The sequence below is a fragment of the Clinocottus analis genome, unplaced genomic scaffold, assembly GCF_023055335.1.
Source record: "Clinocottus analis isolate CAN_PGR_092001 unplaced genomic scaffold, fCliAna1.0.p SCAF_18, whole genome shotgun sequence".
Taxonomy (NCBI): domain Eukaryota; kingdom Metazoa; phylum Chordata; class Actinopteri; order Perciformes; family Cottidae; genus Clinocottus; species Clinocottus analis.
In genome coordinates, this window is record NW_027175909.1 from 7,620,001 (window position 1) to 7,638,280 (window position 18,280).

Sequence of the window (18,280 nt, forward strand, 5' to 3'; positions counted from 1 at the left end):
TCTACTCTGTGTCGTCACAAATCATAAATGACCCTGACAACATAGTGTATGTGTGTATATGTTTGCATGTGGGTTCACTGACTATGGAGCCTCCTTACTAATCTAACACAGGGCTCTTTCAACACAGTGCTGATGAATAGAGCCTTTGCTTTGACTTGACTTGGGGTTCTGAACCACAGGCCCACACACACACTGACAACCACGCACGGGGTGACGAGTTCAACCACTGGCTGTTTCCTTCGTCTCTTTTTACTGATGATAACTCGGGCACTAACAGTCCTTTGGCTGTAGTTTTCAAGTAAATGACGTGTTTGTGCTTTATTCTCTTCCTGAAAAATAATGATGCTGTCGCTCATGAGTTACAATTTCAATGTTTGGGTTTGATCGTTGAGAATAATGATGCTGAACTCTAGTCCAACCATGGAAATGGGGCATTTATAGTAGTGTGTAATGGAATTACCTTCAATTCCTCTTCCAACAATGTTGTGCGACAGACTTTCCACAGTGATCACAACTTGTGCTCGATAGAGATCTGCGGCACAAGAGGCTTGTCCAAACCGTAAAAAAGGGGACGAGGGAATCTGTAGGGGGCGACCGTAATGGTCACTCAAAAAGCACAAAGCTCAAATACTGAACACTGAAGAATAGAAAAGTGATAATATTCACGATGCAGCCTTAAATACATAAGGTAAAATGTATGGAAGCTATTAACTTTGACACTTCTAACATATAGCTGGCTTGTCAAATATAAACCGTACTCTGAAATTAGTATTAAGGTGAAAGCATGTCGCTAAGTATAATAATTTTCTTTGCATTTTTGGTGTCTGCATTGTTACACGGCTGATAAAACCTACAATCTATCTGTAGCTGTGGTATATATGTGTACATACAGCACTGACTTTTCTTCTGTCTTTCCGTGTGTGTGTGTGTGTGTGTGTGTGTGTGTTAGATGAAAGAGAGAGATGAGCATGTGAGGCACCTGGACCAGGATGTGGTTGGTTTGCGAGCCACACAGGACTCTCTGAAGGAAACCTTGGCTATGAAGGAGAAACACCAGCAACAGCTGGTCCAAGACAACGCACAGCTCAAAGAAAGCCAGGCTTCACTGAAGAGCAATGTAGGTAACACACACACACACACACACACACAGGAGGGCAGCTCCTCTTAAATAAGGAACAGAATTGGGCAACCTTCTCTAAATCAAATCCAGTCAGGTACATCAGGGAATTCTCCTCATTTTTTACTTCCTTCACAGTTAATCATCCGTCCTTCCTCCCCTCCTCCTCCGCCTTCCCTCTCTCGCCCTCTCTCCATATTTAATAACTCATCGCCACCATCTTAGCTCCGCAGAGGGTTGGCTCGTTGTACAATAAAGAACCATGTTTGTGTGAATATCCCTCAGCCGAGAGACGGAGCCCGAGTGGGGGAGGGGTTAAGTGTTGTTTTCTGTTTCCTTTCTTTTGTCTGTTCATAATTTTTTCTTAAGATCATTCTTTCTTGATTGTTTTCTTTCACTCTCTCCTCTTCCTCGTCCTCCTCGGTCGCGCCCTCGCCCCAATGAGAACCGATAGTAATGTATGGGAACATTAAAGAGTCACACGCATGATGAATGGAATGGCCTTTAGGTTTCTCTCGTTGTCCTTTTCCTCTTTCTTATAATTCTCTCCCTCTCTCTGTCTCTGTGTTTCTCTCTCCTTCTCCTCCTCCTCCTCCTCTGGCCCCTCTAGGTATATCAGTGTGGAGCGTGGCAGTGATGTGTTTTAGGCTTAAAATAACCCATTAACTGTGTCCTTGACCAAACCAAGTCATTCATCTGTAACTAGTGTTTTAGTGGTGCGGGTGCCCGGCAGCCCTCTAAACAAAGTATACTCAACATGAAAGCATGTTAGTAACTCGACTTAGGGAACACTTGAAAGACGTTGTTAGATTCAGACTTTATGCCCTTTACTCTTACAACACTAACTGCATTTCTCATTTTACCTCCCTGACATCATTAGGGGATTCTGGAGGTGGCAGCAGTTTGAATTTACACATGTCTCCAAGTGCTTGGGCTCACGTTGGTTCACGGCTTTGTGTCTCTTCATCCTTCCTCTTTTACTGATCTAATGTTTGTTTTTATCCGAGTCCAAATTAAATTGCCAATACAAGGAGCTACACGGTGCACAATTGACTTTAAAGCGGATGAACACAACTAAACAGGAGCTCACATGCAGTATAGTGATGCAACATGCACTGTGATAATTGATACAACACAACTCTTTATACTACTGCAGCGTCAGTGTTATCAGTAACACATCAGACATTTTAAACACCAGTGGCCATTTGAAACAGGTTTCTGTCAAGTGCAGTTGTATCAAAGAAACGTGGTGTTTTTCAAGAACTCATGTCAACAGCCTTTTCTTTCTCTTGCCTGATGCGAAGCGTATAGAAAAAGTACCAAGCCTTGTCTGTATACAATTGAAGAACCACTAGTCTACAGTTAGTGTCCTACGACTTTATGACGTGTAGTATAGCACTTTTATTGGTCCTGAGTCAAAGCATTAACTGACGGGTTCCTCAACTTGGCACAAAGCCTCAATGTTGTTCCTTTTCACTGCTATGGAGACAGAGTAAAGTGGAAGGAAGTGTCCCTATTATACTTGCGTCTCCTTCTCCTCCTGCTTGCATCTTGTTGTAACGGCTCACCCATTCTTCTCCTTGTGTGCGTCTCGTCCTCAGCTCTCACAACAGCCGCCGACATACACGGCTTATGCTTCATCTCTCTCTCTCTCTCTCTCTCTCTCTCTCTCTCTCCCCAGTTCCAAACTAGTGAGTGTCTGTTGAATGACATCAGTAAAACCCTGGACCGAACCAAAACCAGCCTGGACACGGAAAGACAGCAAAGACAGCAGATCCAAGACCAGTTGCACCATGCCAACAAAGAGCTGGAGCATCTGCAGCAGGAGTTAATACACGTGCGTCACGCCACTGAAAAGCAGGTAATTAGTTCACTCCTCAACGTCTTCGTTCTAACATTCTTGCAAAACTTTCCTTGTCCATCTTATTGTGACACTTCCACTGAGACAAGTACATTTGACTTCCCTGTTGGCCATGCGTTGTTGACACTCGTACATTATCAGGAAGTTCGTTTGCTCACAAGGTCATGAAACATTTTCTCCACAAAGCAGAAAATGTTAAGACGAAATAGTTAAATTGAAAATACGCAAATTCTACAGGATGGAGATGGAATATAATATTCACTTTAATGTAATGCATTGTCTTTTCCCACAATGGGGCTGATAAGAAGGGTTGTATAGGTGAGGGATTCATTTAAATATTCAATTTTCAAATGTAATATTCACTGTGACAGGCATTGTCTATTTCTACAATGGTGCTGATAATAAGGTTTTAGATAATGGGTAATAGGATGTTCTGATATTTAGAGCCTTATTAAAAACACACACTCTTGACGAAGACAGACTTGACATAAATTTGGATTGTTCTGCTAAAATGGGATTTTTTTCTTGAGCTAGGACTGCATAAAAACAAAAAAAAAGATCCTCTTTATATTGCTTGTTAGACGGCTTTTGCTCTGCCCTTTCTGTGATATACCAAAAGCATATACTGTAGAGCTTCACAGTTGTTTGTATTCATTAACCAGGTTGGAAAGATACTTTTCCATTAGCCATTGGAACCAAGGACTTGGCTTTGTAAAAAATAATAATAATATTAAGGGAAGCAACACACAATGATCAGTCCTTGTCACTGGGTAGCCTCTTCACTGACTCATTTCTTTGTATCTTTAGGGTTACGGTGGTCAGGATCTTGTTGGCTGAAGCTATTGTTACAACAATCTGCCCGTTAATAGAATACACATCTAAAAACTGCATGCTCTGTAGCTCATGTGACAATAAATGGGCTTTGGTCGAATACAAGATTTAAATTAAAGATTTTCTAAAACATATTGTTATTCACTCTGCTGGAGTGAACATTAATTCAGCTGTCATCCTGCAGGATGGGATTCAACTGTTGCTATTTCACAAGTGCAACAAATATGGACAATTGGTCGATTCTTCAGTTGTTCATGTGTGTTACGTATATGTTTTGGATGTAGAGTGTGTTCAATTAGCCACAGTGTATTTTATGTCTGTTTGCATGTGGATATGTGTGTGAGGTTGTCTCTGTCAAGTTTGGATTTGATTAAGTCAACGGATGGACCATTACACTCTGTCCAGGGATCTGGTTTCTGCTCCACATCTGGTGCTGCTTTATGCACCCAAACTGTTCTTTCTCTGATCTATTACAAGCTTTTTCTCTCTCACACACACATGCACGCACGCACGCACTCACACACACACACACACACACACACACACACACACACACACACACACACACACACACACACACTCTCTCTCGCACGCAAACACTTACAGCTTTGCATTCACTCATGCACACTTCATTCCATTACTGTATGGACAGTGGGAGCAGTAGGTGTGTGTAAAAGAGAGTGAGGGTGCTTGCTCCCACTTGAATATACTATGAGTGAAACTGAGAGAACTCTTCCTCTGCAGAGCTAAATGTCCTAACATTAGCACAGCTGAACAAATACTGTCAACACACTACTTCATCTGTAATGTGCTCTGCTGATTCGCTCTCCTTCTTTTACTCTCTCTTACTTAGACTTTTTTTGCGCAGAAGAATAGGAAAGCAGTTTTGGTTTTCTGTAAAAAATGTGTCCACTTTTTTTTGTGCAGGACGAGGTGGGGGAGGGGGGGGGGGCGAAATCCCTGAAACAGCTGGGAAGTAGATGGGAATATGTATTTAGGTCCTGGGTTGCAAACATGTCCAGTTAGATCTGTTGATTGTTTTTTTGTAGAGAAAACAAAACAAAAAAACTTGGAAAAATCACTAAATAAAAGCAGATGTTTGTGCTTTTTGCATTGAAATAATATTTTAAGCACACAATCCTCCCTAATGTATTTTTAATCCCCCATGCTTTATTTATCTTTATCCCTTTTTAATTGTTCTCCATCTGTATTAGTACTTCTTTCCATCGCTCACACATCATCTTCTTGCACATGGCCACATGTCGCTGCAGTTTGAACATGTGGTTAAAGTGTTCCAAACTCCCCCACTGAGGAACTTGAAAGCGGTGAAGCCATTAACATGACAAGGGGCTTTGTCGGAGACGATCTGCTTCATCTTCTTCAGAACCTAAAGTCGCTTCTCTTGAGGCTCCTCTTTGAAATGTTCAGGTCATAAATGTACACAGGAGGGAGAAGACGAGGGAATGAGCGAGACGGATGGATAGCTGGATTTAGTGTGAGCGGCGTGGAGAAATGGGAGCGAGGTTGCAGGGTGCAGGGGAGGAAGGAAAGTCGAGGTACGGGGAGTTACCGTGTGGTCCGAAGGGTCGAGGTTTCAGCGGACAACTGACTGGCCTGTGAAGTGGTCTACACTGCCACTACATGGACCCTGTACTCTACTTCTGCATCCTCTGGACTGAGGGCAGACTGGAACCCAAGAGTGGCTCACTATCTCCTCTCGAGGCACGTGTGATATTACAAGACAGAACGGGCCGATGCTAGGTGGTTAGTATGCTCATTTCAGCAGATTATCACTATGCAGCACAATACATGAACGCCTTTCACACAATGATACATCATACCTGACGGGTCTCTATGACACAATCACGTTACAATTGTTCGATTCTGATCATTCGGAGATGATCAGCGACTCAAATCTGCACAGAGTGTTACTCACTTTTCAAGTCCACGTGCTCATAAGATGCAGCATGACAACGAGAACTGTGGTTGTTATTTCCATACGTGATGTCCAATTATTTTGTTTATCGTTCACACTCCCGTACAGTCTCCAGAGAAGTATGTGCTCATATATTCTTCTATAAAGCACATTAAAGATATGATTTCAAACTGCATATTGTTTGAATTGGACAAGGGTGCCGGAGACACAAAAGGAGACACAAAAGAGCAGTAAAGTGGAAGGTGAGCAGTGTTGTGGAAGGTTGTTCCAGCCCTCAAGGTTAGACCTGGACAAACATTGGTCCTCACAATGCTTTACAACCATCAGAATGGCTTACTGGTTTCTCTCTCTCCCTGCTTTCCTTCTTGATCTCTCTTATTGCTCATTTCTTTTCTTGCCTTTGCCATTTCTCGCTTTCATCCCCTCCCTGGCTCCCTCCTCTCGCGCTACCCCCAACTGTTCAAATATTATTTCTCCCCCTCCTGTCGTCCTCTCCCCCCTTATTTTTCCCTCTCTTTATCTTGTCATTGCCTGTCAGTAGGGATTCTGTCTGCGCTGAGTGTTGTGTGCGTGCGAATGTGTGAACACATTGAGACTGAGATACACTTAAGAGCTCATTGATTTAAAAATACCTTCGATATTGGAGGTCCCCTCCTGCAGATTCGTTCAGAGGCTTATCACACGCGAATAGACATCCACGTAGAGATATGCATAAACCAAAGCTCCACTCCAAAGTTTCTCCTTAAACTTTGTGATTGACCTAGTTAGCTTGTCGTTTTGACAAGTTGTCTGTTTTGACACGACATTCTCCGGTGTTTATCAACATCCATTTTACCTATCACACTCTCACATTGGGGATGCACACACACACACACACACACACACCCACACCCACACACCGAGAATTAAACCGAGATTTGAAAATTTGCAGGAAGTAAGTGTAGTGTTTTCTATGGGTAAGTGGAATGACTTGTATTCACCACATTAAATGTATACCCTGGTCAATTTAAAAAAAACATTTTAGTTCTATTTTATCTAATGTCCATGGAATGCAAAACACAACCTTCACTATTCCCGTCCAGGCCACGACGTATTTGAAAGAGTCTGTGCGTGTTTACATGAGCACTCATTTGTGATTTAGCTGCTATGTGCATGGCTGTGTGTACGCAGTGTTTTTTTTCTTCTTCTTCTTCCCTCCCCTTGCCGTAGCTCAGGTTTAGTGTGTTTAGCGAGCCTGGCCGCTGACAGCAAGAGGTGAGAGGTCAAAGAGCCAAGTTAACTCCATCAATCCCCGAGGACAGTTACAAACGAGCCCTCAACTCTGGTCATAACAATCCCTGGATCATGCTGGACGGACAGGAGGTGGGAAAGGGAGAGCATTCGACTCAGCTTGGCGTGAAGGACCGTGTTTATATATACATTAACGACGGCGACTATGTCTATGAAATCTGCTGCGCAAAATAGTCTGAAAGGACAATTTCTTCATTATTATTAGTTATATTAATCTTTTTTAGGTTGTGGAGTAAGACAGGGCTGTTTTTTTTTAGTATATAGAGAAAATGAACTATATATTAAAACAGTCCAGTGCTGTGTTTCTGTCACTGCCAGACGTAGCGGGTTCCTCTTTGATGCAGATGACCTGTTAGCAATATCTAAAAGCTTCAAAGAAAGCCGAAGCATCTTATTAAAGAATCTAGACATAAGGGCTCGTGCACATATTTTTCCAAAATGCATCAGCGATCTGTTCCTCCACTGACGCTACCTTAAACACAAATAAGTAAATACGAGACTCATCGGCAACTTAAAGTTTTATTTTCAAAATAATAATATTGTGTGTTGCATTAAAAACGAAACCTTATCCAACAATCTTAAACCATTAGAAATGTGTTTGTTTCCCCAGATCCAGAAGAGGGAGGTGAAGATGTGCGCGCTGGTGAAGGAGCACACGGAGAGTAAGATGCAGCTCTCTGAATGTCAGAAAGAGGTAAAGACAACAGCTTCATTATTCCCCAAATTGAAATTGTAATGCTCATGATTCGTATTAATGTTAACTGTGTTAAACAACATTTGATTGTTGATTCCTGTCTCTAATAAATGTAGTTACTGGACTTTTAATTTGATAGTAGAATTAAAATTTAGCCTCAGTTTAATAATGTGTTTGTGTAATGCACATTAGATTATATTGAAAGGGCTTCGTGACCCTCAAAATAATATTGTACTACTTTTGAATTTAAGGGTGTTATTTAAATATTTATTTTTCATTATCCTAATGTGGGTGTTGTGAAGTACTGGGGGATCTCAGCACTGATCGAGTGGCTCAATCTGATTGCACATTTCCCAGTTGCTCCAAAGAGAGAAGGCTTTGGAGGAAGTGAGCGAGGAGAGGGATGAGCTGAGAGCCAAGATGGAGGACCGGAGCCGAGCGTCTGTTCACGCCAACCGGACCAAAGATAGACTGGAGGCTGACTTGTCCCTGAGCCACGAGAAAGTCCACACCTTACACCTGGAGGTCCTTCTCGCTCTATGCCTGTGTGTGTGTGTGTGTGTGTGTGTGTGTGTGTGTGTGTGTGCGTGTGTGTGTGTGTGTGTGTTCTATACGTAGGTCTGACTTATGGATCAAAATCTGCTGTTGTTAACCTAATATTTAGTGCCACAATTTATTTAAATTTACTGTTCAGCGTATTCCCCGTGTGTTCAGGTTCGAAGCAGAGATCAGTTAATTCTGCAGTTAAGAGCTGAAATGAAGACGGCTGAACAAAAGCATCAAAGGAAACAGGAACAGGTGTGCTGGCTTGTTTGTGTCTGTATGTTGATTTGTGCTTTTACTGACATTTCTATCCGTGTATGTACTTATCAGGGCTTTCACCACTGTGTTTCTTATTATCTGGTGACAGATTATTGAGTATATTTTGTATTTATAATGTTGGGATAATATTTCAGGCGCCTTTTCTAAGATATCAAGCCGATCCCTTCTGATGCTGCTAATTTTGCTTTCTCCAACTGTGTTCCATGAGAAAATAACTTTCAGATTTCTTTCCATTCTGGGGTTTTAAATGTGTTTCAGGGCTTATATTCAAGTCTAGGTAGTCTGCATGGGTTTTCAACCTGTGTTACTATTTTTTGTTTTTTCCTTTGATATGCTGAGGCTAGGTTGAGTGAGCACCTCTGTGTTTTTAGTTGTTTTTTTTGCTCCAACCAGGACCTGTTTTACACCCACAGAGTTGCACATATCTACTCGAGGGAAGTGCCCGAACCAGCAACAGTTTTGTTCAGTTGGCTACCGAGCAGCTCCATTAGAGCTGTGGGAGGTGTAGCACTTTGCTCAAAGGCTCCCCGAAAGTTGGAGCTAAGGAAAGGGGAAATCGTTACTCATTCAAGTCTGCCGTGCCCACATTTTCCCAACTGGTCCTGAGACTAAACTGGGAAACTCTCTGACTCAAGCCTGATTCCCTTACTTTTAGGCAACTGCCGCCCCCTCGCTGCCTTTTCTATCTGTCTATGTGTGCTTTGTATGTCTGCATAAAGTTATTATATTTCCATACTTTTTCCTCTCTTCCTCGTTTTTTTTTTTTTTTTTTTTTTTTTTTGCTCAGGTGGCAGCACTGAAGGGCGAGGTGAGACACTTGAAACACAAAGTCAGAGGACACCAGGATGAGACGTGTCGGCTCAACCAAAAGGTCAGCGATATCGAGCGCCTTATGGAGCAGAAAGAGAAAGAACAGCAGCAGCTACATGATCAGCTTCGTATTGGTCAGCAACAGGTAAGGAAGCGTTCTCTCTTCTCCTCCTCACCTTTGCTTAACTCCACCTTCCCTCCAGGAGGAGCTATAGATCAGTTGAACTCTGACTTGGGAGCTGTGAAACAGGCGCACAAGATTGATGCGGAACGCTGGAGCCAGAGGAGTGTCCTGCTTCACAGCCGATTGAAGCAGAACAACTCTGAGCTCAGCCAAATACAGAGCAGGCTGAAGGATCGAGAGTCGAAGGTCACAAAGCTCAAGGGCGGTTTAAGTCAGCAGCACATGGCCGCTGAGACGGCAAGTCTTTTGTGTATTCAGTTGTCAATCAGTTCAAGCCACGATCCCACAGCCTAACAATCTATTGTGTTAATCCAGTGAACAACATTAAAAGAAAAAAGAGGCATGCACTCGTGTGTCTGTGTGCGAGTGATCTAAATCACAGTAGACAATCAACTAGTCTGTCTTTTGCCAGGAACAATAAACTGACTCGTTTACAGCAGTCAAGCTTTATTTTGTAGTCAACTTCGATATGTCCTCCTCTGAATCATCTGAATTACCAAAAAAGACAAGATGACCCCTCTGTTTGTCAACCTCTCACATCCAATTGGACCCAATCACGAATACAGAGAGGGAAAGACGGGCCGAGAGATAAAAAAGGAAAAGTAGAGGAGAATAAGAAAGTTCCATTCATATGAGGGTCATCTTGGGTAGTCATGTGACAGCCATAAATACTGAAACACCAGGCCACATGAGGGTCAAAGCGATGTGTTTCCTATCATATACTGTTTGTTTTCTCAAAGCACAAGCTCCTGATTAAGGTCACAAGAAAGCCATGGTGTTCCTATTAAGCCTCGTTATAAGAACTTTCATCCAGTGACCGAATGCTCAATCCAACATTAATCCAACATTTGTGTTGGGACAGACATAGATACATTAAAAAGGAGATAAATACTGAGGCAGAGATCAAGTTACGCATAACGTTCAGCTAAAGGCAAAGTTGGCTTACCGTGTACTTTATATTCTGTGTGGGACTTTAAAACTGTTACCTTGTGTAACCTTCGGTAAAACATTCACCATCACACTTGAACAAAGTCGAGTGTACATGGGCAGAGTCAATGGTTTTAAACAGTCCACACACACGCACGCACATACACCCACACAGGTTGTTCAGTTTTGACTCTAAACTCGAGAATAAAAGTTGGTGCCGCTCCATCCTCTCCTCTTCTCTCTTCTCCTCTCCTCTCCTCTTCTCTCCTCTCCTCTCCTCTCCTCTTCTCTCCTCTCCTCTCTTCTCCTCTCCTCTGCTTTGTGTCTCTTTCCGTTACATGAGCAAGTTTTTTTGCCCAGTCTTCCTGCCTTCCACCATGTGTTAGTCCTAGATGGGCCCAGCTAATCCTTGGTTAAACCAAGCTGCGGTGAACCACTGAAATCTAACTAGTTGGCTGTCATTAGTTGTAAACCCTCATGTTCTGATCCAGATTACAGCGGGATTAACGTGGATAAACTCAAGATGAGTGTTAGAGCGGGTTTAACTTTCTCCACCTCTCCCCTTGAAAGGTGAGCTACGGTGGGATTCCTTGTGTAACACCGGGATTAAGCTTGGTTTCACTTCCTGGGTCCTCCTCTCATTATGAGCGGGGTTACTGTAGAGTAGCACAGAGTATTTCACCATGTTTGACAACACTTTTTTTTTTTAAAGGCATGGTAAATCTCGATGAGGCGACCCGTTCCACTCTTTGTAGGATTGTGATGGTTGTTACTCGACTATTTCAAACAGATCTCGAAATTCAATCAGTTTTCTTTCTTTGTACATACATGCAGGCTTCCTGCTGCTTTTGTCACCAGTTACTTGCAACACCTTCAATCTGTAAACCTTCACACACCTGCCAGGTGTGTGAAGAGTTATACATTAGGGGACTAGACATGCTACGCTCCGTACAAATGTAACAGTGTTTTGGTCACACTACCAAACCCTCAGACTAGAGCTGTTCCATTTAAATAAAGAGCCAAGGTTCATTCTCATCATCCGTGCTTAACTTCACTGTGTTTGGCTCTCAGGTCGAGACATGTGAAGGGAAGCTAAAGATGCAAGGGGTTGAGATGGAACTTCTTCATCAGCAGCTGAAAGGAGCCAAGGAGGTGATAAAAGATGCCGATTTACAAGCCCAGGAGCAGAAAGAAACAGTAGCCATTTTTAGACAAAAGTACACAGCAGCCATAGAGAAGGTGCATAGGGTGCAAGGACGTGTGGAGCTTTTGGAAGAGGAACTACAGTATTTACAGCAACAGGTATATCATAGCAGTGTTTTCAGAAATAAAAACATTTTGCTTGTTCTTCACCATGTGAAGAGATTTTCACAACTATTTTAATTAAATAGGCTCCAATTTTTGTATAAGATGTCTTCAACCCTGTGACTGAAACTGCTGTCTGTTTCATTCACCCATTGCCTTACTCTGCTTTTTTGGCAGCTTCGAGATTCCCAATTGGCAACGCATTCGGTGAAGGAAGAGCTCGCTGAGATGGAGCAGCGGTGGCTGGAAAAGGTTGGGCAATGGGAGAATGCCCAGGAGGCTTTGGACCAGTTGACGGATGAGCTCCAGGCCAACCAGAATCTACTGAGGGAGAGTCAACAGAAAGCAGAGCAGCTCAAAGGCCTGGTGGGATCCCTGCAGGAGCAGGCGGACACAATCAAACAGCAGGTCAGGACAAGCATGCACACGTAGACACAACAACAACACAGACATACACCCATACTGAGTTTGTCCTTTTCGCATGAGCTCCCAGGTGCTCGCCAGCTTCATCAATGTTGTGTGAGGGCATGCATGGGCCTGTGTGTGCATGTGTCATTGCACCCAAGAGTGTGCGCATTTGTGCATGTGCGCACTGGAGCATGTCACTTAATCTTTTCTCTCCTTTTTCTTTCTGTTTTATATTTACTACGTCAGGCAACAAATGAATCATCTTTATTACGGAGAAATTTAATTTGGATGAACTTAACTGCTGCCGCCAAGGTCAGACGGGCAGAATGTCATTTTAATCCAATCAACTTTAATCTGTTGGTTATAAAAGAGTTAGGCTGCTGAAGAATGGCTGTATCTCAGGCCCTTTATTACACTGGCTAATGACTTTGATTGTGAGGCGCCTATCGAGAGGTTAGGAGTTCTTATGGAGCTTCACATCCTGCTAATTCTCTACCTCGTGCAACTGTTGGGCTCGTCTTACCCTAAAATCACTAATGTCTTAATTCCCTGTTTACAAGGACATCTAAATTGAAATAAATGAGTGAAATAATTTTAAATTTACCAAAAATATAAGTATAAAATCATGTTTGAGCACAAATGGAAAAAGAAACGTTTCTTACACAGTATAGTATCAAAACGCTATCTCTATTCTAGTCCATTGGTATTCTGACCGTAGAATATTTCTCTAACGTAAAGATGAATACTATAAGACGTGGAATTCCTCCCCTTGCTGACAAAGATGTCCACTTTTGAATTAGTAACATAATTTGCCTATATAAAGGACAGTGGTTAATAGGCAGAGATTGAAGCTTGTGATACATTTTGCATTACATTTAGAAAACTCAATGGGCGACACAGTCTTTTTCCAAAAGAGACATTCTTCTGTAATTAAGAGAACATTGCTAAAATCTTGATGTACCCATTGCACTGGATTCCCTTGTTAATATTATGTTAGTAGTGTTGGAGTTTGTTAGCTGTGCTGTGTGTCTCTGTGCTCTGCGATGCAACGAATCAATTCACAAATGAGTGTCATACATAATGATGTATTTACTTGCTGTCACTGCCATTGGCATTTATTAGTTAACTAAAAATGCTCATAATCTTATAAAATGCAACTCCTTTTGTGACTTATTTTTTTAAATCAGTTGTTGTTTTCATTTTGGTAGTTTCATCACCATCGTTTTTTGATCTGTTTGCTCATTTCTGCAACCACAATTGTTGTTTTTGTTGCTATTCATTTGTTACAATGTTCTGTTATTTTCCTTTGTAAAATATCATGGCGTATTGTTTCATATGTCGTGCCATTCCAACTCATTTTTCTGATCCCTACATGTGGCTTGTTTTGTCTTTTCTTGTTTTATTGACACTGTTTTTGAATTGCTTTTATTGTTGTTTTTTTTTTCACTTTCTGAAAGCTAATGGGGATCCAAATAAAGAATAAATAAATAATAAAGACCACCAAAAAACAAGCAACATTTAAATAACTTGTTTCTTTGAAATATTAACATGTTCTCTTCTTTCTCTCTGCGATCTCACTGGTCTGCCTACTCATAGAAACTGATGTTGGAGTGTGACCTCCACCTCTACCAACAGACTCATTCTCACAGTGATGAGGAGTACCTCAGCCTGCTGGGACACAGAGAGCCGCTACAGAAGGTATGGTAGTACAGTGTGCTGTGAGGTTACGCATTACAGATGGACCTATTGTCATTGCACTTAACTATTAGAACATATTCTGTACTTACGGTTACAATCAGAGATAACAAGACAACATTTTTTTTTTTTTAGATCTACCTATATTCATATATTCTTTTGGTTTATGATATACATTGACAACAAATTAATTACATTGCTACATTCCAGCACCCACATTTTTGAGTGTGTGTATCTGCATGTGTGTGTGTGTGTGTTTCAGCGCTGCAGTGAGCAGGTTGAGCGCCTCGCGGAGTGTGAAAAGGCTATTCTTCAGATGAAGTCAGAGCTGGAGAGACAGTAATAACTGAGTCTATAAAACTCTCATTCTCCTCTGCTGATCCCGGTTCCTGTCCTTGTCTCGCCTCTGGTGCCCTTCCCATCTGCCTCCGCCCCCTCCCCTCTTTCATTCTCTTAACAGCCTGCATGCCAAATGGAACACAGTAGCACACTATATATTATCTACACATACTAATGAACACTATATTCTAGTGAAATCATTTCCTAATAATTATGCTTATCCGTTATCTGGTGTACTTTCTCTGTGTTCATTCATTCTTTAGACAGCAGTTTGCACGGGCCAGTCAGTCTTTGCTTTCTTCCCCACAGAGCCCAGCAAAAAGCAGGGCTGAAGCAAAGTCTTGTTGCAAACATGTGCAATCGCAAACAGCTGGAACAGGAAGTGATACATCTGAAAAAGGAAGTGACACACTTAAATCTTGAGCTGGCAGACACTCAAAAGGTATTAAAGTAATGCATATCTGCTGACCTTTCCTCTAATTTAGAGATAGCTGTGTTATTTTGACCTTTCCCCCTCCTGTTCTTTTGAATACAGTCACTTCATATACTGTCCTAAAATGTTGCCTATGCATGCATCTCAGGCTACGAACATGGAGCTGGAGATTCAATTCGAGTTCCCAAAGAGAAGTACTCAACCCACCTCCATGGGCACCACACACCAACCACTCATGTGATTGTCCCGTGATTGCCTGGCAGAAACAAATTGCCTCGCCATTAATTAAAGCACCGAACGTGCCAAGGCTGGTGAAATTGACTCCAATTAAGAGCTCAATGGGACACTAAACATTAAAATTACTCAAAGTGGCGACTGTGGCCTGGCAGAGTGCCAACACTGCTGGCAGTCATAGTCACATCATTCATGTGTGTGTGTGTGTGTGTGTGTGTGTGTGTGTGTGCAGTCGAGGTGCAAGTGGGAGCATTTGATTTTACACATTAATTGGTGCGTCCTCTGGCACATACAAGTGATAGACCTGTCACGCTTACCAAGAATGTCATATGCGTGGACACACGTTTATTTTCACACAACTGTACTATATTCTCCTCTAGCTTTCAGGTCTCTTTTTTTTCTATTCATGATTTCTTCATCCTAATGTCACATAATGTGTCATGGTTGGTTACATTTACATGTACGAGCAAGGTGTGCACAATAGATTTGACTATGCCAAACAGATTGGACATGATTTTCAAGTTAGAAGCTCGCTACGAAATGTCCACCACCATTGTTTCTCTAGCTGTATGACAGAGGAAATCACATATTCTTTATTCATTTTTATGTTTCAGTCAAGGTTTCCAATGGATAAAAGCAAACGTATGGGAATAAAAATCAAATAATAAGTTGTCACTCACACACGTTTTTGGCTCCTTTTCATGGGAAGTGTGAAATGCATTCTGGGCACAATCTAGCAAGACGCTTGATCCGACAACACCAAGCAGTCACTTATCCACTATTACTCTTGGCCCTTACTTATGCTGCAGGTACATGTGGCACTTCTCAGACAGTCAGAGGAGGAGCTGAAGGAGGCCAGACGAGAGGCGGCGAGACGGAGCAGCGAGGTGGATGCACAGAGAGCAGAGGTGCAGAGACTTCAGGAAGGCTTACTGAAGGGGGAGGAGAAAATGAGGAGTGCCATCAGAGAGAAACAGAGTCTGAGCAGTCGCGTCAGGCGGTTGAGTCAAGAGCTGGAGGAGCTGCGCTGCAATCTGCAAGTGACAGGTAGCAATCAGTCAATAATCAATCGGTAACTCCTTTCATCCATCCATCTGTCCCTTTATCCATCAAACATATTGTGCACGTATAGTTTTTACCAAATCCTTTATTTTTAAATTTACCCGCATTTAGTCCTACAAAATTGAGAAAGTGGTGGAGAAGCTTTGCAGTGTTCCCCATCTTTTGTTTTGAACCAGCCTCACTGCTGTTAACTCAATCAGTTAGCTCAAATTAGCCAGCAGTCGTATAGCGATTTGGTGATTTGGTTGCGAGCTGTCTGCACGCAGTGGTAACTCAGACACACACACACACACACACACACACACACACACACACACAGACAGACACGCGCACACAGACAGACACACGCACACACACACACACCCATTGTAGATAGAGGTTTGATTTAATGGCACACTGCTTTGGCGGTATGGTAATGATCTAGTTTGTGTGTGCGTGTGTGTGTGCGCGATGGTGGCCTTTGTACTAGTGTGGCAGTGGAGGAATGGTGATGTCTGGGTCTCACTGGGCACAGAAATGTCTCATTAAGAATTAACGTACACATCCACGGTCACGCCAGGCAAACACCTCACACACACACACACACACACACACACACACACACACAGCCATTTCTCCCAACTCCCACTGCTTTAATTAGCACATACACACTTTCTCTCCGAGGTACAAATACACACACACACGCTCACCTATTGTCCGTAGAGAGATGAATCTGAGGTCTTTCTCCGTGGCAGAGAGTGGCTGGCTTGCTTGGTGAACACTGCTCATTAACAAGATAGAGCCAGAAGGACAACGCTGTGTAGCTTGGCCTTTGTCTGTGATCAAAACCCATTCCCTCAACTCTACGCTCCACACAAAACCACATATTATTCCGCTTTTACCTTTCGCAAATACAATCCAGCAACGTAGAGCCTATTTAATGACTTAAGAAGAATAAAGGTGCATTATTTTAACAAAGGGGGCATTGTTTATATGGATATAGCAGCGGCCTGAATAGACTGGGTGAGGAGTCAGCTTGAGAAATTACTGTTGTGGACAAAAGGCGTTTTTTTAATAAAAATGGGGCCCTTATTGAGGTTCTTTCTGTATTATAAAACAACATCTTGATTGGAGATGAATGTTAACAGTAGATCTGGTATAGGATAGAGGTGAACAGTTTGGAATACAGATTGTTAGACTGTGTACAAACACAAAAAGGCAAATAAAAAAAAATAATGAGAAAAAAGAGGCAGTAGGCCACAGTCAATTTCAACCAAAACCACATATGTCAGTACTTACTTTTATTATAATGGATATCCAGATATTTGTCTCTATTCTTTTGGTATGCTGTGAAATGTATTTTTACAGCAGATGATTCCATTCATTTAGAATGAACATGTTTTAATGGACGCTACGGTTTATTTTTACTTGTGAAGTTGTTTGGTGCCGTGAGACAGGTAACATGTTACATGACTCCTATGTTTCACTGGCCGTGCACATTGCTGTACTGCCATTGGGATGTGATGGATATTATAATAAAAGGTCTCTGTGGCCAGCTAGAGGGGATGTCCACGGGGCGAAAAGAAACGGTGAATGGGAGGATGAGTTGGGAACCAGAGAAGTGTCATATGGATGAGATTGAAGCAGCTGAAGGCAGCTGGATTCAATCAGACTGTGGCAAGAGAGACAGGAAAGAAGAGGGTGATTAAAAACTAGAGAAAAAAGTCCTCAGACCTGGCACATGACTGTATGTGTCAAATTAAACGTCACTCTTTGACTGCATGCATTTTCCCACTTCTGTAGATATCATGTTTCTTGCAAAATAGTCAGCCCAGCGAGTAAATTTACACAACACTAAACTACACTGAGCCGAGAGACCGCCAGTGTGTGTACCAAACATGTGTTGCGTTTACAGTATTTGTGGCTCATTTGAACTGATTTATGGCGTGATTTTTTAAAAAATGTGTTCAGACAACAAATAGAAAAGTTGTGTAACCAAGATTGTGTTATTAATCAGATTCACAGAAAACAGCATGCCTTATGATCTAAATGGCTGGTTTACTGTTTTGGACATTTTATTTTTCATATACGATATTCCTGTGAAAATCAAGTTAGGATGGATGTTTAAAATATTTAAATATGGCTGATGGAGTCATCTTCCATCTTAAATAAGATGTGTTGTAAGGCTAGCTGTAATGTGAAATAAATGTGATGCTGTGTGACCACAAATGAAATAACAGCATAAACAAAAACACAATATCCATATTTCCACACTTCCACAAAAACAGAAATGTGATATTACCACCCCTCTGTGCTGCTGATGTGCATCTGCCTAAAGATGATGAAATCATTA

At 42.1% G+C, this 18,280-nt stretch overlaps 1 protein-coding gene across 3 annotated transcripts in view; it reads left to right on the top strand.

Annotated features, from left to right (window-relative positions):
- The window catches only part of LOC137788816 (trichohyalin-like), an 88,064-nt gene that overhangs the window by 43,730 nt on the left and 26,054 nt on the right, over nt 1–18,280 (top strand). For all 3 annotated transcript variants that reach the window (XM_068581925.1, XM_068581927.1, XM_068581926.1), the window contains 12 exons: nt 950–1,117; nt 2,799–2,978; nt 7,646–7,729; nt 8,087–8,254; nt 8,444–8,527; nt 9,339–9,506; nt 11,544–11,774; nt 11,955–12,185; nt 13,782–13,883; nt 14,143–14,219; nt 14,529–14,661; nt 15,696–15,933. In XM_068581925.1, the coding sequence (XP_068438026.1) occupies nt 950–1,117; nt 2,799–2,978; nt 7,646–7,729; nt 8,087–8,254; nt 8,444–8,527; nt 9,339–9,506; nt 11,544–11,774; nt 11,955–12,185; nt 13,782–13,883; nt 14,143–14,219; nt 14,529–14,661; nt 15,696–15,933 (1,864 nt within the window). The remainder of the gene's footprint in view (nt 1–949; nt 1,118–2,798; nt 2,979–7,645; nt 7,730–8,086; nt 8,255–8,443; nt 8,528–9,338; nt 9,507–11,543; nt 11,775–11,954; nt 12,186–13,781; nt 13,884–14,142; nt 14,220–14,528; nt 14,662–15,695; nt 15,934–18,280) is intronic.